The sequence below is a fragment of the Vitis riparia genome, chromosome 8, assembly GCF_004353265.1.
Source record: "Vitis riparia cultivar Riparia Gloire de Montpellier isolate 1030 chromosome 8, EGFV_Vit.rip_1.0, whole genome shotgun sequence".
Lineage (NCBI taxonomy): Eukaryota > Viridiplantae > Streptophyta > Magnoliopsida > Vitales > Vitaceae > Vitis > Vitis riparia.
The window spans coordinates 9,438,973-9,463,867 of record NC_048438.1 but is presented as its reverse complement, the minus strand read 5'-3'; the positions used below and the strand labels follow the sequence as shown (position 1 = coordinate 9,463,867).

The 24,895-nt window shown below is 35.2% G+C and overlaps 2 protein-coding genes across 17 annotated transcripts; both read left to right on the top strand.

Moving 5' to 3' along the window:
- The first annotated feature begins 2,797 nt into the window (after positions 1 to 2,797).
- LOC117919904 (ubiquitin-activating enzyme E1 2-like) lies at positions 2,798 to 20,864 on the top strand. Of its 16 annotated transcripts, none has more exons than XR_004652150.1 (10): positions 2,799 to 3,063; positions 3,248 to 3,609; positions 5,036 to 5,253; positions 5,971 to 6,765; positions 7,053 to 7,921; positions 8,013 to 8,445; positions 10,537 to 11,129; positions 12,059 to 12,161; positions 14,436 to 14,591; positions 17,400 to 17,542. XR_004652150.1 is itself a non-coding variant. In XM_034837192.1 (9 exons), exons 2-9 carry the CDS (start codon positions 3,261 to 3,263, stop codon positions 15,329 to 15,331), a joined length of 3,510 nt encoding a protein of 1,169 aa, XP_034693083.1. In that variant the 5' UTR covers positions 2,798 to 3,063; positions 3,248 to 3,260; the 3' UTR covers positions 15,332 to 15,576. The 16 variants fall into 16 exon arrangements, 14 of the variants coding, with proteins under 14 accessions (XP_034693083.1, XP_034693085.1, XP_034693086.1 ...); XR_004652149.1 differs by lacking the exon at positions 17,400 to 17,542 and adding an exon at positions 15,687 to 16,648; XM_034837192.1 differs by lacking the exons at positions 14,436 to 14,591; positions 17,400 to 17,542 and adding an exon at positions 15,182 to 15,576 and having other exon boundaries at positions 2,798 to 3,063.
- LOC117920608 (protein NODULATION SIGNALING PATHWAY 2-like) lies at positions 20,857 to 22,359 on the top strand. Its single transcript, XM_034838215.1, has one exon. It carries the CDS (start codon positions 20,857 to 20,859, stop codon positions 22,357 to 22,359), a length of 1,503 nt encoding a protein of 500 aa, XP_034694106.1.
- The last annotated feature ends 2,536 nt before the right edge of the window (positions 22,360 to 24,895 follow it).

Below are 24,895 nucleotides of genomic sequence, written 5' to 3'. Positions count from 1 at the left end.
ATTCTAATAATATTATTTTATTATACACGAAATGAAGGTATGATCAAGGAAATAAATCAAGCATTCCTGTAGAATTGTGTGAAAGCATTGTATTGATTTTTCTTTGTCATCATTTTCATGAAGGTTTAAAAAAATGAATATCAGTAAAAATTCTTTTACTTTATAAAGTTGTTTGAAGGGGATATATGACCATTAAAAAACCATGATTCTCTTAAAAGCTTGATATGATTAGATATATCCAAGGTTATAAGATTTGATATGATTAGATACATCCAAGGTTGTAAGATTTAAAAACTGTCAATGAACAACTCTACATTGTTCAAAGTCAATTCTTAATTAAAGCTACGTGGAGAAAAAAAATCATAGAAGAAGGCATGTTACAAAAAACTTTTACTCAATTTCATGCCTTAAATGTGCTCCTACAACAACAATATTGAGAGCATAAATTTTATAAAAATACTTTGAATTAATATAATGTCTTCTTATTGTTGAATAAAATAATAAACTTTTAATAAGAAATCATCAATCTCGTCTAACTAATTTTAAATATTACTTGAAATGAAAGTAATATCATCCCATAATCATGAATGCGGGATGAGAATGTGATCATGGTCATAGAAGGATTTTTTATACCATGATGCTCATTTAGTCATTCCTCAAATTCCCACAAAAAAAAAAAAGTTTTAGTGCACCACCAAAAGTAGAGCAATACTAAGGTAACATAAGAAAATGAGAAGTGTTCATAAGATAAATATCTCAAAAACCATGAGAATAATTGCTATAGATGTGTCACGAAAGAGTATTGTTCGCATACCTATTAAATGCCTAAACATTTTGTTAACCTTTACCAATCAACAATGAAAGTAAAAGGAAAAAAGATAGAGATGAAATTCACCGATGGTGATGAATTAAATTGAACCTACAATGACATTGTTTTCTTTTAAGATCCTAATGAAAAATTGACAATTTAATTAATGATGAAAATAATTGCATTAATTGATGTCATTTTACATCTTGTTATTTTAATTATTATATTATTATGTCTTATGTTTACAACTTGTTATTACATTTAATATATCATTATTTACTTTATGTCTTTTGTTTTTTTTTTTAACTCAAATATTAATTATATCTAAAATCTATGTGTTATTGGGTCTCAAGATGAATGAGGATGATATATGTTTCGTAAACTATGCAACCCTACGCACAATTCTTTGAAAGAAAATATACATCTATAATTTTATGTCAACAAAAGCTAATATAAGTACCATATTTGGTACTATAAACTTGATTGAAGGTTTCAATTGAGCAAACATTATGCTACCAAATGAAACTATATTCCATATAAATAATGCTTTATATAATAGCAAATTTAGAAAAGAAATTTGCTTAATTTTAAAGATATGCGTAGAAAAAAAAAATCATATTAAAACTATAAATAAGGGTAATGTATAATATTTTTACATTACTTTATTATTTATAGCCAAAAGCATATTATGGAAAATTTCTCAACTTTTTGCTTTGTATTATATCATACACCCATAAAGCCCATCGAGTCATATGTTATTGTAAATTGGAAGTTAAACGATAATTTTATTTTTTTATTCTTTGACATGATAGACTAAGTTACTTGGGGTCTTCGATGAGGCATCGAATAATAGAACACTCACATGAATATCCATTAAAGAACCAAAAGATGAATTTTACCTAATGAATATTCATGTGCTACTTGCTCACAATGCAAATTAATAATTAGACTATCGTTTGCTAATCATATTTGAGTCACCAATCTTTTTAAAAGTAATACATAGGGGTATTTATCAGCATATCCATTCACTCAATGGACTATTCTATTATTTTATGATCTTAATACATTTCTCTATTAGGTGGTCACATGTCTTTCTCATTTTTACATGTAATATTGTTTTTATTAGACTCCTTGCACAAAGTTGCAAACACAATTTATAGATTTTTCGATGAAGACAATATATCTTGATAATGCTTGCAAATTTATTTCTCAAATATTCATTGATCATTACATATTAGTTAGGAATATGATTGATATTAAACATTGTGTTACTCATATTCATATTTAAAATGGCTTGACAAAATTCTTCATTAAATTCTTTCAATTAATTGTTCAACCATTACTAAAGAAAATCAAGTTATTTACTTTTGTAGGAGGACATGCTGTTATGGATACTATAACTTTAGTTCGTAACCGACCTACAACTTATCATAATTATTTCACTTTCACAACTTGTGTTTGAAAATAATCAAACGTCTCTCACTTAGTTATTATTACCTTAAAAAAGAGTTGCTATATCTTGAAAATTGGATTTGTTGATTTGGAATCACAGACAAGTTGATATAAGATGGTGAATCGATTTTTTTTTTCTACCTAACTTTATATTTGTGAGTGCCTTCTATAAGGATAATGACTGATGAATAAAAAACTATTAATTGCTATTTTTTTTATCCACGTGTCTAGCAAAAATTGAAACTTAGGTAAGTTATTAAAAAACTAATTATTATATATAAAAATAATGTATCTCATTTAGTTGCTTCATGCTTACTAGAAGTCTATATCCAATTATTTCAATTTTCTTCAAGACTTGAACTATAAGAATCATATGTACCAAGTATAATTAAAATCAAAGTTGTAATTAAAGAATAATTTGTTTTTAGGAATTAGTATTTTTTATTTTTTTTGGCGCCAAGTGTCCAAGACTACCTTAATCCATCTCCACTACTCCTGGTTCTAGATTCTTCTGCACCCAAGAAAGACCATCTTAATTCTCGGCCAGAGTGCAGCAGCCCCTGTAACCAAACAGCCTCTGGAAGCACTACCAGGCACCAACATCATCTGAAGGTTCCTCCTTTTTCGGTCCACACCATCATTCTCTCTCCTCTCGCCTCTCTCTGGAAAAGAGAGATGAACCGACCGGAACACCGAATTATAGCTCATAACCGTGAAACCCTAACAACCTGAAAATAAATTCCCCAGATTCTCTTCTTGCCTCCCTTTCCATCCCATTCTTTTCTTCTTCACTGTTCTCATCGGTGCGTTCACTTTGCTTCTTTATTCATTATTCTTTGCTTTTTCACTGGTTTTTCTCCCAAACCAAATTGAAAGTTAAGGTTAAGGTTTTCGATTTGAGTATTGGATGTTTTTACTTTTATTTTTTATTTTCTTTGTTTTGTGTTTTTTGGTGATGGAAATGGAAATCAAACTGGTTTTGAGCAGTTCATTGCACTATATGCTTCCTAGAAAGAGAGCTGTTGGAGGAGAGGCAGTGGTAGCAGAAGAAGAAGAAGACAACTGCAGCGCCGGATCTTTGAAGAAGCCTCGGATCTCGACGGCGACCACCGGTACGACCGAAACCACGGGGAACGTCAACAGCAACAGCAGCATCGGCAACAACAACAGCAACCACAGCAGAGGCGACGCTAAACCGCCGATTATGGCGCTGGGCGAAGGGAACCCTCCTGATATCGATGAGGATCTGCATAGCCGCCAGCTCGCGGTGTACGGCCGTGAGACGATGCGGCGGCTCTTTGCTTCGAACGTTCTCATTTCTGGAATGCAGGGCCTGGGTGCCGAGATTGGTACGTGTGGATTTGGATCTTTTGTTGTTGAGCTGGTTTATGGCTTGGATGGTGAATGGACGAGATAGTTTGATCTCTTATTAATTGTTGCATTAATAGTAGGTGATTGGATAGAAATGTTAATTTTTCTTGCTGTTTATTGCAATCAGTCTTTCATTTCTAAGAAAACCGAGGAAAAGAAACGGAAACAGAATATAAAGCCTTAACCTATTTGGTAATTTTTTCAGAAAATAGTTTCCCGTCGACAACCGGTTTTTCTGTTATTAAAAATAGAAATTCTTAAATATGGAACATCTTTTAGTTGTTTTAAAAAATAATTATATAAATACGAAGAATGATTAAGAATAAAATACCAAATCTAAAAGTTATTTTTAAAATATATTTAAAAGCATAGAAAACATGTGAATAACATTTCATATTCTCTCTAGGAAGTGTTTTCAAAAACGGTTTTTGAGAACAATTTTTGAAAAATGTTCTTTCATGTTTGTAAAATGAAAGTTTTGTTTAGGAAGTTGAATGTTTTGAACTTGTTTTCTATATTTTTAAATATGTTTTAAAAATAACTTTTATATGTAGTGCATTATTTTTAATTATTCTTTATATTTATATATATATTTTTATAACACTCCTCTAAAAACAAGTGAAAACGATTGAAAACAACCAAAACATATTCTCTAAAAACACCTTATTTTCTGTTTTTAAGAACAAAAAATTGTTTTTTTATTTTCTGTTGTCAAACAAGTTTTTCCTATTTTTGTTTGATTTGAAGAATAGAAAACTGTTTTTAAAAACAGTTACAGAATAGGCCCTTCTGTTCTACAAAACATTAAAGAATAGCTTTTAAAATATGTTCTCAAAAATTGTTTTTTAGAACTATTTTTGAAAATACTTCCTAAACAGAGCATTAGGGTCTATTTTGGTAGACGAACACGAATCGCTTTCTAGAATAGAGGAAACAAAAATGAAAATGATACTGAAATGTGATATCATGTTCTTGAATACTGTTTTTGAACATGTCTCTTGAAAAACCTGTATTTTAGGAAGCATGAAAGGATCGTGCTTGGACTTTTTAAAACATGCAAGCAATCTACAATTTGAAATCAATACAAAAACAAACATTTTGAGAACAAAAATCATTCTGAAAGGCATTTTTATTTCCATTGTAAATAAGTCCTGAAAATTTCTGTTCTTTAGTTTCTGACAAAACCACAAACAGAACTTGGCCCAAGGCTTTGTTGTGTTGTATAGTTTGTCTCACTCTGAACCAGAAGAAAGAGTATGCTTTATTTTCCTTCTCCTTTTATTTCTCCCCTGTTTTCTCCAGGATGAAAGGAGCATGAATGTAAATGATATTGTTTAAGAATTCTAGATGGTAGCAATTATCACTTTACTGCTGTGCAATGACCTGGAATGTGGGCTTTTGCAGCAAAGAACCTTATTCTTGCTGGTGTAAAATCTGTGACATTGCATGATGAAGGTTCTGTTGAGTTGTGGGACTTGTCCAGCAATTTCATTTTTACTGAGGATGATGTGGGGAAGAACAGGGCACTTGCTTCTGTCCAGAAATTGCAAGAATTGAACAACTCTGTGGTCATTTCTACTTTAACAACTGAATTGACAAAGGAACAACTTTCTGATTTTCAGGTAATGTTATCTTGAAGTCCTGTCTGATTTTGCAGGTATTGTTGTCAGTAAGTTTTAATTTAATAACTTAGCTTGTCTCAGGTATAAAATATTCTCTACTTAATTGGTTCAAGGTTTTAGTTTTCGCTCAACTTGTAAACTAGACTTCTAACTTATGATATAAGTTGCTGATACCAATATGTAGTGGACAATATATTTCAGTAGCAGCTGAGACTTAAAGTTGGGTATTTTTGTATATGTGATTGAATGCAAATTTCTAAATTTGTACACAAACTAGTGAGAGACATTATTGATGATTGTTTTATGTTTAGTTGCCAACAAAATCTTAAGTGTGTTATGAGGTTGCAACTTTTGCTCCTATCCAAATCAGCTTTCACCCTTGGAACAGCTCCCAGGCTTAGAAGCTCACTCCTAATTTGTGGCATTTGAAACTGTTCTTGCGAGGGCTTAGTAATCTTAATGGTGCTGTTAGCCTCTGAGATTACCTGGCGAGTTTTTCTACTTTTTATTTGAACAGAAAAAGGAGTACAATCATTATTTGTACAAAATGCATATTATTTTTATTTGAACGGTAAATGGAGTGTAATCATTATTTGTACAAAATGTGTACAACTTCTGAGTAGAATCATTATGTGTACAAGATGCATGTCTTTCTAAATTCTTAATTGATTCTTATAGGCAAATTCATAATTCTTTATTCAAATCCTGGCAATGCAGGCTGTAGTATTTACTAATATCAGCATAGAGAAAGCAATTGAATTGGATGATTACTGCCATAATCACCAGCCTCCTATCTCTTTCATCAAATCTGAAGTGCGAGGCCTTTTTGGTAGTGTATTTTGTGACTTTGGCCCTGAGTTTACAGTCTTTGATGTTGATGGTGAGGATCCACATACAGGCATAATTGCATCTATTAGCAATGACAACCCTGCCCTTGTGGCATGTGTCGATGACGAGAGGCTTGAGTTTCAGGATGGGGATCTGGTTGTGTTCTCTGAAGTCCAGGGAATGACAGAACTGAATGATGGAAAGCCAAGGAAGGTTAAGAATGCAAGGCCTTACTCATTCTCTCTTGATGAGGATACCACTAATTATGGCGCATATGAGAAAGGTGGTATTGTCACACAGGTGAAGCAACCTAAGGTGTTAAACTTTAAGCCCTTGAAAGAGGCACTCAAGGATCCTGGTGATTTCCTCCAGAGTGACTTCTCCAAGTTTGATCGTTCACCACTCCTTCACTTGGCATTTCAAGCTCTGGATAAGTTTATAATGGAGTTGGGACGCTTCCCTGTTGCTGGATCTGAGGAGGATGCTCAGAAGCTCATATCTTTTGCCTGTAACATCAATGATAGCTCAACAGTTGGGAAGCTTGAAAAGATTGATCAAAAGCTTCTTCATCACTTTACATTTGGTGCTAGAGCTGTGCTAAATCCCATGGCTGCCATGTTTGGTGGTGTTGTTGGACAGGAAGTCGTGAAGGCTTGCTCTGGGAAATTCCATCCACTTTTTCAGGTCAGTTGTGTTTAAAACTGGTTTTTAATGGAGTTGGGCATTGATGTTCTTCAAATAGGTGCTGGTCGAAACTTTGTTCAGTCCTAGCGAGTGAGAGAGGCAGCATGCTCATATAAGCTGTTTGCCACTCAGATTTGGCCTCTTTGAGGGAGTTTTCTATTGGCACACTATTGGCTTTCAAGCTGATTCTAGTTTTGGGTTTTTTTTTTCCTGGATCAGTTATATTTCAGCTTGTGATTACTTATGCTATTTGCCTAACATGTATTTAACTGGTTTTATGTGGACAGTTTTTCTACTTTGATTCAGTTGAGTCCCTTCCTACAGAGCCCCTGGATCCCAGTGACTTGAAGCCCATAAACAGTCGTTATGATGCACAAATTTCGGTGTTTGGAGCCAAACTCCAAAAAAAACTGGAGGATGCAAAAGTGTTTATTGTAGGATCTGGTGCACTAGGTTGTGAGTTTTTGAAGAATGTAGCTTTGATGGGAGTTTGTTGTGGTAACCAGGGGAAGCTAACAATTACTGATGATGATGTCATTGAAAAAAGTAACCTCAGCAGGCAGTTTCTTTTCCGGGACTGGAACATTGGTCAGGCTAAATCAACAGTTGCTGCTTCAGCTGCTGCTTCAATAAACCATCGTCTCCATATTGAAGCATTGCAAAACCGTGCAAGCCCTGAGACAGAGAATGTGTTTGATGACACATTCTGGGAGAATCTGAGTGTTGTCATCAATGCACTAGATAATGTGAACGCTAGACTTTACATTGATCAAAGGTGCTTATATTTCCAGAAACCACTTCTGGAATCTGGAACGCTAGGTGCCAAGTGCAACACTCAGATGGTTATTCCTCATCTGACAGAGAACTATGGTGCGTCAAGGGACCCACCTGAGAAGCAAGCACCTATGTGCACTGTGCATTCATTCCCACACAATATTGACCACTGTTTGACTTGGGCTCGATCTGAGTTTGAGGGTTTGCTTGAGAAGACACCAGCCGAGGTAAATGCATTCCTGCTCAATCCAATTGAGTATGCATTTGCAATGAAGAATGCTGGCGATGCTCAGGCCAGAGACAACTTGGAACGTGTTATTGAGTGCCTTGACAAAGAGAGATGCGAAACATTCCAGGACTGCATAACCTGGGCTCGCCTGAAGTACTGTGCTTAATTATTTCATGTATCCCACTAACTTCATAGTATGATTGTTTTTACCAAGATACTAATGTCATGCTTCTGATGCAACTAGGTTTGAAGACTACTTTGCCAACCGTGTGAAGCAGTTGACATTCACTTTTCCCGAGGATGCTGCTACCAGTAATGGGGCACCATTCTGGTCTGCCCCAAAGCGGTTCCCCCGGCCATTGCAGTTCTCAATTGATGATCCTGGTCAACTTCACTTTGTAATGGCGGCATCCATACTGCGAGCGGAGACATTTGGCATACCGATTCCTGACTGGGTTAAGTCCCCCATGAAGTTTGCTGATGCTGTTAGTAAGGTGATAGTCCCTGATTTCCTTCCCAAGAAAGATGTTAAGATCGTGACAGATGAGAAAGCAACAAGCCTTTCCACTGCATCGGTTGATGATGCAGCAGTCATCAATGAGTTGATCATGAAGTTAGAAAAATGCCAGAAGAAGCTGCCTCCAGGTTTCAGAATGAATCCTATTCAGTTTGAGAAGGTTCGATTCCTTTATTTTTTCCTTGCTTATTATATGTTTTTATTTATTTATTTATTTTATTTTATCGAAAACAAAAGATGTATTAATTATTGTGAAGAAAACATAAGAAGGATGAGAGATCTTTTCATGAAATACAAACCTGATCAAAAGAACCCAAAATGAATCTCCGCTTTACAAGGAGATTTGCACAAAAGGAACAAAAAAATTTATACAAGTATTACATCTTCAAAAGCTCATCTAGGCTCTTCACCATGTAGGCTTAACCTTAAGGATTACATACTGAAAGCCTACTAAGCTAAATGACACTCAAGGGAATGGGTTTAAAAATGTTAGTACAACAGGGCGAAAAAGAAATAAAGAAATGAAGCAAGTTCCACATCATCTTATACGTCTTCTAACTATTATAAAAAATCCTAACATTCCTCTCTCTCCACACAATCCACCTCAAAGTGAGACAAACAATCTTCTAAAGAGTCTTGCTTCTAGTAGAGTCCTCAAAACACATAAAAGAAATAACCATCATATCGCAAACACTCCTTGGTTGAACCTGCACTATCCCACAACCAGTGAGAATAACTTGTACCATAGCCCCAAAGTAATTGGACAATGTAGGAATAGATAATCAATCGTTTCTCCACTCCCCTTAAATAGGATGCATCAATCAGGACTAAGGGTTTTGAATGGCTTTCTCAATTGTTGCATGTCATTGGTATTTATCTTCTTATGTACCACTAAACAAGCAAAGGCCATGACAAAAGGGACTCTTGATCCACAAAAATTCAGCTGGATGGAGAGGAACTGATTTTGATAAATTGGACAAGGCTAATAAAAAGGATTTTACTAAGAATACTCTTGAAGAAGAAAGTACTCAAGCTTATGCATCTAGAACAGATGAAAACAAATGTACACTAGAAAGAGAAGTCATTAGTTTTTCGAGATCCTCACTCTCCAACTCAGTTAGATTACGATGGAAAAAAAGATTCCAAGAAAAAGGGGTGTTATCACCCAAGATAGCTAATGGAGAGATTTCTAACTGTGATGACTCTGTAAAGTCTTAAAAATTGTGAACACAAAGGTTGATCCCCCAACCACAGATCTTCCAAAAACGAATTTTGGTACCATCACCTGCCATGAAGCGAGTGTTTGTAGAAAAAGCTTGGAAAATAAGTGCAATGACCTTCTAGGGGCAATGATGTGATGATTTGACTATATTATTAGCTTCCCATCTATTAGGATGTCCCATAGATACTCGAAATAACCTGGGCCAAAGTCTAAAACTTTCCTTAGGATACCTCTAAAGCCACTTCCCTAATAAAGCTTGATTGCCAAAACTTGCTTATTATATGGTGGATGTGGAGGTTTAAAGTCAATCTATCAGAATGTGTGTCAGTGCCACACCTGACATAACATATTCCTTCTCTGGTATGGTGGATACTGGTAACAGTCGAAGGATATGTGTAATTGTTGGGTGGCTGCTGGTCTAATGACTTTGATTTTAAACCTGGGATATGTTGTGAAAAATTCTTCTTCTTTTTTGGGTGGCTAAATGCTTAGTTTAGAATAAGAGGGGACAACTGAAGTATACCTATCAAAAAAGACAACTGAAGTATTCTTTCTTTGAATGTAAGCCATTTCTATTTTTCCGAGGTTAGCATTGGGTTTCATATCAAAGTGGATCCTGAGATGATGGTCTTTTGCTACTGTAGATGGTAGTTGCATTATATAAATTTAATTGTGTAATTTCCACGTAAGGGTATTCGGTGGTTTTATATTGTAAGCTAGCTATACTAATGTGTTCATTCATTTATTTGTTTCATAAACAATAGTGCACCATTACTAAGTCATGATATTGAACAACAATAGATGAGGATCTTCTTGTCTTTTTGTTCTTTGGTAGATTTTTTATTATTTTATTTTTAATTTTAATTTTTTTACTTTTTTATGCAAAAATATATATTTTCTATTTTTTTTGTTGTTGTTGAAACATAAAACTAATGGACTTGTGTTCACTTCAGTTTCATTTTTCTTCATTGGCAAAACTCCTGCACATTACTAGTATTGCTGCCTATATATGTTCTTCTGAATGTGCAGGATGATGACTCCAACTATCATATGGACCTAATTTCTGCACTTGCTAACATGAGGGCGAGGAACTATAGCATTCCTGAAGTTGACAAGCTTAAAGCCAAATTCATTGCGGGTAGGATCATTCCTGCAATTGCAACCTCCACTGCTATGGCAACAGGTCTTGTCTGCTTGGAGCTGTACAAAGTTCTACATGGAGGGCACAAAATGGAGGACTACAAGAATACCTTTGCCAACCTGGCACTCCCTCTTTTCTCCATGGCTGAGCCTGTACCACCCAAAGTGATAAAGCATCAGGACATGAGCTGGACTGTATGGGACAGGTGGATTCTTGGAGACAATCCAACTTTAAGAGAGCTTCTCCAATGGCTGAGAGACAAGGGATTGAATGCTTACAGCATCTCTTATGGAAGTTGCTTGCTTTATAACAGTATGTTCCCTAGGCATAAGGAACGAATGGACAGAAAGTTGGTGGATCTGGCTAAGGAAATAGGGAAGGCAGAACTGCCTACATATCGAAGGCATTTTGATGTGGTTGTCGCTTGTGAAGATGATGAAGACAATGATATTGACATCCCTCAAATTTCCATTTACTTCAGGTAGGTTATTTGCCCAAATTAGTCAAGTGAATTAGCATGCAATCTTAGGATTAAAAACTATATGTTATTGTAGTTTTTGACTTTGGTTCCATTTTTATGAGCGAAAGAAATGGAATAACTTTTAAGATTACTTCATATTGATATATGAATTAAAAGCAACAGTGATTGCACTATACTGTAAATCATTCCCTATTATGCTGTTTGTGCCTGAGGCATATCTTGCTGCTACAATTTTCATGTTTGAATTCTGAGGGGAACTTGAGTTGTACAGGATAACAGAAGCTTCAATATTGGGTTTGGAGGCTGACTACTAATTTATGGCTTTTTATTGTTCTTCAAAAAAATTTAGCCCTTTAGTGGGGAGTTCTGCACTATCTGGATCTTTTAGCTGCATCTCTTTTGTTATCTTTCCTTGCATGTTTGATCTAATAGTTTCTCTTGGAATAAATGTCTTTTTCTTCATACCTAAGGCATGTGCTTGTGTTCCATCTGCGTAATTTCATGGAAATTAATGTAAAATAGGAAATTTTGTCAACTTGTTTGGTCTTTGACCCTTTGGCTGAAACGGTGTCACCAAACTGAAACCGAAACAGTTTTGTTTGATTTTATTTTTTTATAAATTTTTTAGGGCATGGACAATTTTGATTAAAAAGTTCCTGAATTTTATCAATTTATTTAGGAAACATCAATCACAGTCTGCAACTAACCACCATGAAATTAATTACTAGGTGGCACTGGAAAGAAATATATTTATGAGAGAAGATATTTTCTTGTCCTTGGTTATACTAGTTTACTCTTTGTTTTTATAAAGTGTGAAAAGTTGGTTAATGATGTGGGTTTTAGATTCTCACGAAGGAAGTTAAGTTCAGCTCCCTAATTTATAGAAACAGTAGTATTCCAGACAGGATTTTGTGTTAAAATTTTTGCAGGATCTCTGATTTACGGCTTACGCAGCAGGGATTGGGGAGAAAGGGACTGTCATGCATGTTCTTTGATGTTTGGGGACAACCCCCATCTGTAACCCTTATTAAGGTCAGTTTGTTGAGATTCTTGGCTTTAGTGCTCCAAAAAACATTGCCTGTTTTCCCTGCTCTGCTTTAGGGACAAAGAATAATGGTTCCGTCCCTTTGAAAAGTTGGTCAGACCTGTCATCTGGTATCAGTTCCTCAAGTATAAATATTGAAAGTGGCCAAGCTTTAGAGAAACAAATGTCTCACAACCGTATTTTAACATATTTTATGTTCTTGTACAAATATCATCAGAAACAATATGTCAATCTACAATGTAATACATATTTACTAAGGAAGACAAAAAATAATCATCCGTTAATTTGTGGGTTCTTACCTATCTCCAGGTTGACAAGCTCACTAATGGAGTTCCTCTCCATTCCAAAACCATCTCATTCTTATTCTGTCCTTCAAGATTTACCCTGTATGAGGTCTCCCCTTCTTTCACCATTTCTCTGGCTTCCATTAAATTCTCTCTGCTCAGTTTCCTGCCTGCCCATCCAGTCCCTGCCTGAAGATCGCAGCCTTCTCTAGTCTCCTCCCAGTTTTGGAACCAGGTTAGAGAAGAGACATAAGGAGCTACAAAAAGGGATTCCATGGCTGTTCTTGCTTCTCCCAGATGAACTGGGAAATTCCACTCCATTGATTCCATCAGGGCTTGGTAATGTACCAAATACCCATCAAAGAATGCACCATAGCCAGCACAATTTTTCATTTTCTCCCCTGGATCTCCATTTCCGAAAGTTAATATTCCTTTGCTGCAATTTGCGGAATTGGATATCAGATCCCTAGCTACCCTTAGAAAATTCATAACTTTCCTCCTACTCCTTCTCCTTCCCATGTGTGGCAGCCTCACCATGCAATTGAAGGCCAACCACTCTCTCCTCCCACCTCTTTTCTTCATTTTCTTTATCTCACTCACCAAATCCTCAATTTTCACCTCCTCTACTGTCAAATTCAGACCCATGGATCTTGCATGATTGCAAAGGCGCCTCTTTGTCTCCTCAAACCTCCACTGAGCAGAAGCAGAGCAGCTGTTCTCCTCCCCCCATTTTATTGATGTCAATCTAACTGCCTTGTGCTGCTTCCCAATGGCCTCAATCATTGGAGGCCATTGAACTCCTTCTCCCATGTCAAAGTCTACGATGTGTACCGTTTCTACATCACCTGGCATAGCTTCAAGGATAGCTGAGTTTGCTGCAAAGTGAGCAAACCTCCCATATGGAAATATTTGGTAGAATGCTTTGAATGCTGCCGCAAAGTTCTGCATGGATTCTTGTTTAAGATAATCATCCTGCCTTTTGATGTCTTCAAATAAGTTGAATGCAAGACGCTCTAGGGTTTCACCGAGTGGATTTCCTTTCTCGCATATTGATCTCAAAATCACCTCACTGAGCTCCCTTTGATTCTCCTCAACAGCATCTCCGTAAGCTTTGAGTAGGTGAAGAATGCTTTGTTGGTTATCAATTTCCACACCTTCTGCAGGAAAAGTTAGTGATTGTTGCGTTGATGTTGTGTCGATCAAAGCCTCACTAGATTTTGTTGATGGGCAAGGACTCCATTCATCTTCTCCTTCAGTAGACTGCTGTTGTGAAGGAAAACTTTCCTCACTCCCATCTAACCATCCATAGGCATCTCCAATCTCACCACATAGAATAGTCTCAAACTCCTCCATATTGAGTGACAAATCCCCAATGAGAAACGAGGTTTGCAGTGCCTCATCACAGCCTGGAAACCCAACAAATTCACTGGAAATCACAGTTGGAAAATCTGGTGCTGAGGGAATCCCAGAGGAGTCCTCCGTGGTGGTGATTGAGGAAGAGAATTCATAGCCACACACATCCACGTCAATGTCGAAACCATATAATTCAACTTGATCAAGAGTTGAATCCAAGATGTTGTAGAATGGCCATGAGGGCTGAAATTTCTCAGGTTGGTTCATCTTTTCGATAAAATTTACAGGGCAAGAAGACTGGAGTTTTGATGAAAAAGTCTCATATGAGTGCTTGTATATAAATTGGTGAAATGAGGTAGCGACAAAGATTACACCAAGATGATAATATACAAAGAAAAAATGAAGCCACCCATCACTTTCAACCCTCTTTCCACAGAATTCCATCCCCGCTAGGTTCCCCAGCTCAGCCTTCTTCCTTTCTTGGAAGCTTGTTAGATGTGGATGTTTATTCTTTATTCCTCTTTCTACCATAATTTATTCAATAGATTATTTGGATAACTATTCATGTCTTTTCAAAGTAATCACCTTTCACCTAATCAGAAATTTAACTTGTGTCTGTATTAGGAATTGCAGTGCGTGAACACCCGGGAGTCTATGGGTCAAGGAACATACTGGTCCAAGTCCATGTCTACCTAGGTATTTTATTTTGAGAGAGGACCTACAGAGAAGGACTCTGCAATTATCTTTTCATTTCCTTAAAGAAATGACAAAGGGGACAAGGTTAGGGCATATCAAATGATATCATTATTGATGACTAATTGTTAATACTTGTTACTTAAGGTTAGGCTGGCTTTCAGTATATGCTTTCCTTCTATTTTTAATATGCTGTAACGGTCTTTGATGTCCTTTTCTTCCATTTTCTTTTGTCTCCATAATCTTTAGCTTATTAAGATAATCGGGAGGGCAACAAAACACAAACCTTTAATCACTAAATTCTGGTATGAAATCCATTCTACAAACTTAGAATCTTTGATAAAATAATCACTCTCTTTAGGAATATGATGTTTGTCATTTGATAAATTTTAGCTGTTTTGAGAGGTTTGCATGAAAAGTTTGTGGTCGTGATACTCAGCTTGAGTATTTGGTATGCATCATTGGGCCCTATCTTTGTCACAGCACAATAAGCAAGCCATAAACCAAAGAGTCTTACGCAATAGTATGCTTGTTTTAACAACTGTTGGAACTTTTGTCTTTTTGATTGTTTTCCCATTAAATTGTCATCATCTTTGTCAATTCCTTTGGAGGCAATGATTGCTTCATATTTGAAATTTGAGTGTCAGAGATGATAGAATGTGGGTTATTCCTTGCAGATAGACCTCAAATCAGAGATTGGAAATCAGTCTGTTCTGTGCAAACCTAGAAACTTATTTTTAGGTACGCAAAGAGAGAGAGATTTATTAGGGAAGATGTTGAGTCAAGACGAGAGTTCATGTGGCAGGTTAGAATTTGGTGCATCATAAAAGGATTTTGCACTGGATTGGGTTCAAAGTTTCAAATACGATTCATGGTGCTCTTGCCTCTTGGAATGATTTTTCCAGTTCTTCAAGCAGATATAATACATAAATATCTTAGTTCCGTGAAAGGAAAAAACCTATAGATTATTTCTTCTGTATTTTGGAATATCCATTAAGACAATTTCTTTGAAAAGAAGTATGAATTTATTACTCTTTCAATGCATGCTTCATGCAACTTTTGGGGTCTCACATGAGATATTTTGGATATTAGTAGTTCAATTATAAACGTCTCTACCATCTAATTTGTTGTCTTTCTTTTAATATCATTAATAATAGGATGTCTTTGCTTTTGTGTCATCAGCATTGACACATGAAGACCTACGAGTGGGGAATGGAGTTTTGGACTTTAGATGACTAGTTGTCATGGCTCTGTTGCTTGGGAGGCCAGAAAATTGGATCTCTCCCATATGAGAAAATTGTTATTGCCTCTGCATCTTGGGCAATTGTTTTGTAGTCCAAACATAAAAAGAGTTTTCCTTTGTAGTTTTGTCCACGATCTAAGATCAAAGATCTTGATCTTCATAATTGGGAGAGTATTAGAGTCATGGTTCTTCCTCCCTCATAAACAATTCAATTATTCTTTTCTTGGATAAGATAAGGATTGCGACAAACATTCCCAGATTTTTGTGCTTTTGATGTGCTTGAACTCTCCTGTATTTGATATTGTTCCGGTTTTAGTACTATTCTTTGAGGAATGCACTATTGCGAGGCCTTAATTAAAAAAAAATACATGGCTAATGATCCATGAAACAGGCTATATTCTATATAGGCTTAAAGCTGTCTTTATGCGCATCCTGTGTTTTGCATGAAACTTGTTTCAAATTATACACATCACCATTGTCTTTTCTTTTAGATTTCTCTAGCACACATAAGATCGAAGATGGTAAGGCACCATCTCTCAGATGTTTTGTCGATGATTCATCTCAACGCTTACCATTATTTTCTTCCAATTTTTACTCAAGATTCTCCATCCTGGCTTGTTAACACAAAATTCATTGAAGTTAGCTGATTGAATTCACGATGATTATTGGTGCTAGAAGAAAATCTTGACAGTTCCATGAGATAAAAATTGTGGGCTATGTGCCATCACCATGGATAAGATAAGAATTTCTGTTTCAGGCAGTCCAAAGTTTTAAATCCTCTGGATCTATTTTAATACTCCTATGTCTTGTATTTTATTTGTACGAATACTTGATGCAATATATAATTGCTATAATGTAAAAATATTCCTAAGCTTATATTCATTCTAAATTTGCCACACAATTATGGAATCTTACCACAAAATTTTCAATTTGGACTCCTTAATCTTGGGTTACCATCAAACTCATCAGCCTTTTCTCCAGTCACAATTTTGCAAATCAAGTAGTCCATCTTATTTTGCAAATCAAGGCAATCTAAAGATGAAGGGGAGGCAGAAGCGCACAGGAAAAATCCTTAAGACTGACAGTTCCATAAGACAACCCTTATTTCTCCTGGTTCCCACACAAGAAAAAACCATAAAAGTAGTGAATGAATGAATCAAACCACATGGGAAAGGCATGAGAAAAAAAATTTAGCTTCATTTAGGACTGAAAGTGAAGGCTGGTGGAGCTGTTCATATCTCTTAGTCTGAGCTGTTGGAGAGGTTTTGCATGGTACCTCGTTTGATAAACCCATTTGTATCGTCAGTGGACTCAACTTGACGAGCCTTTGGCGAGCATCAATGGCTCTTATTCCTTGTCTATAACATGATTACAAAGCCTGGATTCAGAGCTTTTCAGATTTTTGTCTTCTGGCTGATATTGACATCATTTTTCTTTCTTCATTTCCTTCTGGGTCAATGAGTGCTTTATGTTTACAACTTTTGAGACCCATAAAATGACTTTTTTGTTAGTGTGGGGAGGGTATGCCTGGAATAGTAGTAGTTCAATTATAAACGTATCTATCTACTAAATTTGTCTTGTTTTTATTATTATCATTAATAATAGGGTGGTATCTTCTCTTCCATATAATTGAATGATGTTCCCACACCAAGACCCACAAATGGGGGTGAAGTGTTGGATTGTTGAAGGCTAGTATGGCTACATTTGCTGCTTTGGAGGCAAGAAAATTTGATCTCCCTCATATACGGAACTTGTTATTTCTTTTTCATCATCTATGATATTGGGGTGTTTGGTATTGGATTGTATCGTCAGCATCTTGGAGCCATTGTTTCATAATTCAAACCCAAAATGAGGAGTTTCTTTTAAGTCATTCTCTCATCAATATTAGATTAAGATTGGCTGTCAAGCAGAGTATTTAAGGTGAAAAATGAAGTAATATTCATGATTTGGGTATCGATCAAAATGACAAGGAGCTTTTTCATATTTTATGCATTCATACATCATCACTCATTGAATAATGGGAGACCTTTAGCTTACGGGTTGATATTGTGATTAGAAAGATCAATTAAATTATCAGTCATGGATGGATAAGTAGGAGTATGATAAACATTCTTACATTTATAATCTTTTGATGTATTCTAATACTATTTAAGGCAATTTTGCTGTTGATTGACGTTAATAGAATTCAGGGGTAGTGACAGATCAACAAATTATTCTTTAATAGGATCACTTGCATGAAAACTTCTCTCAAATTGTATCTTCCATGACCATTGTCTTTTGTTTTAGATTTGACTATTGGGTCGCATGCTTCAAATCAGGGAATCTGGGGATGTTGAGAGGAAAAGGCACCATATTTCTTCGAATTTTAATCCATGATCCTTAATCCTGGTTCCCAATCAAAGAAATCATAATCAACATACAGAGCTTTAGAGTATTTAGTGGTGTTTAATGAAATGATGCAGTAGAGAAAGGAGGCTTAAGCAAAATATCAACTTTTGGATGATTTGTAAGGTGACTTATCTTTGTAGTTGTTCATTATTTTGTTAGGAAATCCTCTGTGGATGTCTGGGCACTATATTTTTCTATCATAGATACCTCATTCCTGTCTCTAAAGATATAACCGGACCCGATGCTAGTCAATGCATCAAACAAAATTAGTAATCCGAATACCTGGGTTTGAGGACTCTGATGTGGCAATCCATGCGAACATATATACATATTTCAACTTGAGAGTATGTAGATTCCTTCCCACTTGAGAGTATGTAGATTCCTTCCCACTTGATAGTTTGTAGATTCCTTCCCTCAATCACCATTTGCCAGTGTGACATTCATGATTTTGATATCAACCAACTTGATGACAATCCAATATTTGTTTGCACCTTCTAATTTCTTATTATATGAAACTCCTACTATCACAAAAATAAGCTGAAGACCTTGACCGTTCAGTTGTTACTACCAATCTCTAGTTCAAAGATTTAAATCCTTAGGATCTAGTTTAATACTTAATCAATCAAGATGATGGGAAGCAGAAGCACCATCTGTTGAATGTCTTGTTTCAACACTGCATGATTCATCTATATGGTTATCCTTCTTTGTCAGGAGAGTGTTGGGCTGATACAAGTTAAGACATTTTCAGAAGACATCCTTATTCCTCCCAATCCTCAAATACGAAAAACCATAACATCAGTCAATGGTTCAAACCAAAAACATCCCGAAGGCATGGTGAACTGAATTAAGAGGCGTTTGCATCTTAACTTCCTATTAATATCAATATACGTGTTAGTCAAGACGGGCACCACAGCTTTTCATGCAGTAGCCCAAGAAAATCTTGAATTTTGAATATGGTGGCACCTGGATTAGAAGACAAAGGTGTCCATGCTAATGGTATTAAATTTATATTGAGTTGCCGTATGCTCTCTGCTTCAAGACTTTTTCTTCTTGTCCTTATTAACTGGATAACAATTCATTATCATCTTGACAATGATTGGGTAATAGTTAAGAAACAGCAAAGCAGGAATCAATTGCAACGTCAACAACGATAAGTCTGTCTGAACTAATCTTAAATCTTTTCCTGAATAAAAGACTAATAGATGGAAAATTGGTAAAGAAACAAGCCAAACAACAAAACAAAATGGTAAATTTGATGGGGAGCAAATAATGGTGTTCATCTAGCATATGGTATTTTTTGTTGATCATATCTTAGACTCCCTCTTCCTTCTTTTCCTTAATTTTTTTTTTTTTGAGGCAGCTAGGCTTCAGAGCTGCCATGAAAAGCAAAATGGACTCATTCAAAGTAACCAGGTGGTGAATGGCAGAATTATCATTCATGAACGCCTGAAAGTGCCCAAAAGAATTTTGTTGCATGCTTGATCATTGATGAGTGGCAGTTCGATAAACATTCCAATATTCATGCACTTTTGATGTATTTTAATACTATTTGAGGCAATTTTACTATTGATTGACGTTAATAGAATACGGGGTTAGTGACAGATAAACAAACTATTCTTTTATAGGCGTAAAGGTGTCCTCATTTGTGCAGCAGTTGCATGGAAACTTCTCCCAAATTATCTTCATGACCATCCGTCTTTTCTTTTAATACTCTATTGGGTCGCATGCTTCAAATCAGGGAATCCGAGGATGTTGAGAGGGAAAGGCACTGTCTTTTCCATATTTGTCTGGTTGATTCTTTCATATACTTTAGCCATATTCCTCTGAATTTTAATCCAAGATATCCTTAGTCCTTCCCAATCAAAGACTCATAATCAACATACAGAGTTCTAAGAGTCATTAGGGGTGTTGGATGAAATGATGCAGTGGACATACACGACACTAGTCACGACGCAGGATTATGTAATGGTTAACTGGGTGATAATACATTATCATCCTGACAATGATTATGTAATAGTTAAGAAACAGCAAAAGCAGGAATCAATTTACATGTCCACATTGACAGGTCTATTTGAAAGCACTGTGAAATTCAATAGATATGGAGCAAACGTGTGAAGTTTTTGGGTGGGTGTCTGTCTGAACCAATCTCAACCTTGCGCTCATTAAAAGACTAATACACGGAAAAAATGGTGAATAAACAAGCAAAACAACAAAACAAAATGATAAGTTTGATGAGGAACAACTGATGGTGTTAGTCTAGCTTATTGAGTAAGCCACAATGCACCAGAAGGGAGGCTTAATGAGTGAGACGTTTGTTTGTTTATTTTTTCCCTTACTATTTATATAATTATATCACAATCAAGGCTCTCATGAAATGCCTGGTAATTACTTTGATAGTGGCACAACCAAAAGCAAAAGGACAACAGAACAATCGGCCATGTTCCCTTTCTTACTTCCCTTCAGAAACGAAAAGGGGAGGAAGATGACTTGACTTGGGAATTTTGATGGAAAGAAATCTACTTTGTCTGATTCTGGCCCATCACCTATAAATAGTCAACCTTTTATATAGAACTCTAGATCAAGTTCTGAGGCCTTCCTTTGCTCTTCTTGTTAAAGATGATGCAGCCTGATGAACTTCTTCAGTTCTCATGGCCATGCTTCAACGACACAGTTTCATGTCTTGATGAAATTGCAGTTTATGGATCAGGCATTGATGCAGACATGGAGTCCGGGTTCTCCCTTTTCAACACAATTAAGGACAGTCCTGACCTTGAATTCATCCCATATTCTCCAACAACGTTGTCTGATGAGTACATGGGTTTTCCCATTCATATTGATGAGGTTCAACATACACTACCGAGTGATGTTTCTTCACTAAATTTGGAGGAGTTTGAGACCATTTTGAGCAATGATACTGAGGATACGTTTGGATGGTTGGAGGAGAGAGAGAAAAGTTATCCTTCTAAACAACCCTCTGTTGAAGGAGACGACAACTGGAGCTTTAGCCCATCCATGAAGTCAGCTGATGCATCTATGGACATGGACTCGATTGAAGCTTTGTTAACCTTGCCTACAGAGGACGTGGAAATGGATAATCAACTGAGCATTGTTCATCTGGTCATGGCCTATGGAGAAGCTGTGGAGAAAGGAGAGGCAGAGCTTGCAGTTGTGTTGATGAACCGCATCCAGGAAAAAGTAAGCCCTGCTGGTGAGGTTGTGGAGCGGCTTTCATATTACTTATTCCAACCCACAGACAAGCAAACAAACTACCTCAGACAAGAGTCTGCCAAGAACTTCAATGTAGCCTTTAAAGCGTTCTACCAAATCTTCCCATATGGGAGGTTTGCTCACTTTGCAGCCAACTCGGCAGTCCTTGAGGCCATGCCTCACGATGCTGAGACCATACACATAGTTGACTTCGACATGGGAGAAGGGTTACAATGGTCTTCAATGATCGATGCCATAGGGCAACACCACCAAAAGACAGTAAGACTCACATCGATCAAGCAAAGGGAGGAGGGTTATGTTTGTGCTGCCTCACAATGGAGATTCGAGGAGACAAAGAGGCATCTCTACAATCACGCCAGGTCCGTTGGCCTAAAGCTGAAGGTAGAGGAGATGGAGCTGCAGGGGTTGATGAATGAGATAAAGAGAACGAAGAAAAAGGGTGGAAGAAGTGAATGGCTGGCTTTTAATTGTATGATGGGCCTTCCACACATGGGGAGTACTGGCAGAAGAAGGCAAGCTATGGAGTTCATGAGGGTAGCCAAGGAACTAACTGTCCATTCTAAAAATAACAACAGGGGCATCATAACTTTCGGTGATGGAGATGGCTGGGAGAAACAGGAGAACACTTCGTGTTTTAGGTTGTTCTTTAATGAATATTTAATACATTACCAAGCCCTGTTAGAATCAATGGAGTGGACCTTCCCAACTCATTTTGCAGAAGCAAGAATAGCCATGGAGTGTCTCTTTGTGGCACCTCATGTCTCATCTCTGGGTTGGTTCCAGAAGTGGGAGGAGATGAAGGGAGGTGACTCTAATGTTGACTCAATATTGGGGTTGGAGGGGTGGAGAGTGAGCCAAGAGAGCTTAATGGAAGCCAAACAGATGGTGAGAGAAGGGGAGAGTAAATATGGGGTGAAGATTGAAGGAAACAATATGAATATGATGGTCTTAGAATGGAGAGGAGCCCCATTAGTGAGAGTTTCTGCTTGGAGGTAACACACAAATCAAAACAAATACCCTACAAAGAAAATGTGAAAATCAATGCTCAAATGATAATCAATTGACATATGCTGAATATATTTGTTGTTTACTAGTTCTGAAAATACTGTTATGATTCATCAAATGTGTGGAGACCTTGAATGGACTAATAGTTTTGCTAGGATTTATGTGTTTATTTTAACAGCCATTTGGATAAAGTAAAATGCTTGTTATGACCTCTTCCTTAGCTAAGCATATTATTTGATGGTAGGTGGTGTCAAAGGTATGATCAAACTAAGAAATATACAGGCCTTTTTGGTGAAAAAAAAAGAAGAGATTTACCTCTTTTATCTTTCAAAAGAACCCCAAAAAAAGAAAAACGTTTATGTGCATAAAATATGTGTAATCGCTCGTCTTCGATCAAGAAATGGTGATTTTTTTTGTGTTCCCTTAGATAAATTACAACCCTAATAATTTGGTTATATTTTTATATATGGTCATTGGAGTCAAACTCGATCAAATTCATTATCTCTAATATTATTTTTTGTTTTATACTTGATTATCATTAAATCTTTTATAATCTTCGACTTTAAGCTCATCTAAACTAGTTAAAAGAAGATTTATTCATACCATTGTTATTACTTATTACACCCAACACCTATTCAATTTGATCAAATGCCATAAGCAAAAATATTTGAAAGTGATGGACTAAAAATTTGTTAAGCTATTTCCATTCATACAACCACAACATTGGTGGATGAATGAAGAATTAAAAATATCCCTCATTTAACAGCCAGTGGAATGAAAATATAGAAACACAAGGGCTTATTAATAGAAAGATATGAACTCCAATTATAACTATGTTGAAGAAGACGACTTATAGATTTAAACCTTAAATACTAATTGCCTTATTTAAAATTAAGGCAATTAGATATCTAAAATTAGATAAAACAAATATAGGGTTTGAAACTCTTTGTTTTTTAGGAAATTTTAGGGCATCTAATCAAATATCTATCCAAAATGTAATCTAGACTATTGAAAATATATAATAAAATCTATTGAAAGTGTATAATGAAATCTAGGTTGTTAGATGATGATAAAAATGTACGAGATTATGATACAAATAAATAGAACCATATATAAATAAATAAAACCAAAGTATAAAAAAAAAGTTGAGATGATGGAGATTTAGGGATAAAGCATGAAACCTAAAACATGACATGGTATGGTTGATCTCGCCTTTTGGTACTATATCAAACAAAAACCAAAATAAACTAAATAAATACTTTTCATTGAGTTTTTCAAATTTATTTCTTTTATTTTTTTAGATTTTTATTTCTTTTTTCTAAAGAAAGAAGAACTTAAAAAATTTATACATTTTAAAGCCATTTTTATTATATTTAATTTTTCTTTGGAAGTTAAATGATAAATTGGACAAGAAAATTTGGATTTCTTTTTTGCATTTTTCTTTTTCTTGGTACTTTCACATAATTAAAATAAAATAGCAAGATAAATTAAATAAAAGTTTCTCCCATGATTCTTCAATTTTTTTTTTTCCTTTCAAATTTTATAAAAGTTTCTAAATAATTTCTGTATCACTTTTTTTTTAAAAAACTTATTTCTATTTTTTTGTACTTCATATAATCCAAATAAAACTTAATTAAAAGATGATAATAATTGTAATAATAACTATTTAATTGTTTAAAGAATGTAATGAGTCATTTTTAATAATGTATCCAAGTGGAGACTATCACAACACATGTCATGTTTCATCTCATAGTATAATCAATACTACATAAAAGAGTCAAGTGTTTGTCCACTTTTTTTCTTCTTCCTAAAATAACCTTATTATTTTATATCCCATCATTAATTTATTTAATTAATTTAGATAATACTTATTTTTAAAAATTATTATAATTTAATTAAAATAATTTTAACATGAAAATTTATATATTATTACTGAATTTTCCCCATTTTTCATCTCATTAATTTATCCCTTAAACATGTTTATCCTATTAAATTATAGTATGCTTTTACATCTCCTTTAATTTATTACTCTTATTTCTATTCATCCCATTAAGTTCTAGTATGCTTATATGTCTCCCCTTATCTATCATTATTATTTATATTACTTATTTCAAATCAACTAGTTGTCAAAAAAATAAATTAGATGTCAGAAAAAAAAAATACCATAAAACTTTTATTTGGATTCTAATACTTATTTTGGTAACTATTCTTAACTATAAATTATCTATCATGAATTTTCAAAATTAACTTATTTTCTTTAAATCAAAATCCGGTACAAAATAAGAAAAATACTACTTTATAAAGATTTAGAAAAATACTATTTTATAAAGATTTGGAAAAATAATTAATTTTAAAAATGTAAGAAATCTCTTAATCCTTTTCTAACTTATCTTTTCTTTAAAATAAAATTTCCTAACTATGGACACTCCAATTTAAATAAGTTTTCCAATTTTGAAAAATGTATGAAATTTTATTTCCAATTAAGAATACCAAAATATTTTGAGGCTATATATACAATTAATTAGGA

Excerpts from the sequence above, each read along its gene's own strand:
- LOC117920608 (XM_034838215.1), top strand. The coding sequence starts at position 20,857 with ATGGAGTCCGGGTTCTCCCTTTTCAACACAATTAAGGACAGTCCTGAC.
- LOC117919904 (XM_034837192.1), top strand. The coding sequence starts at position 3,261 with ATGCTTCCTAGAAAGAGAGCTGTTGGAGGAGAGGCAGTGGTAGCAGAA. Across the intron at positions 3,610-5,035 it reads GGGCCTGGGTGCCGAGATTG|CAAAGAACCTTATTCTTGCT; the intron begins GTACGTGTGGAT and ends GGGCTTTTGCAG. Across the intron at positions 12,162-15,181 it reads CATCTGTAACCCTTATTAAG|ATAGACCTCAAATCAGAGAT; the intron begins GTCAGTTTGTTG and ends TATTCCTTGCAG.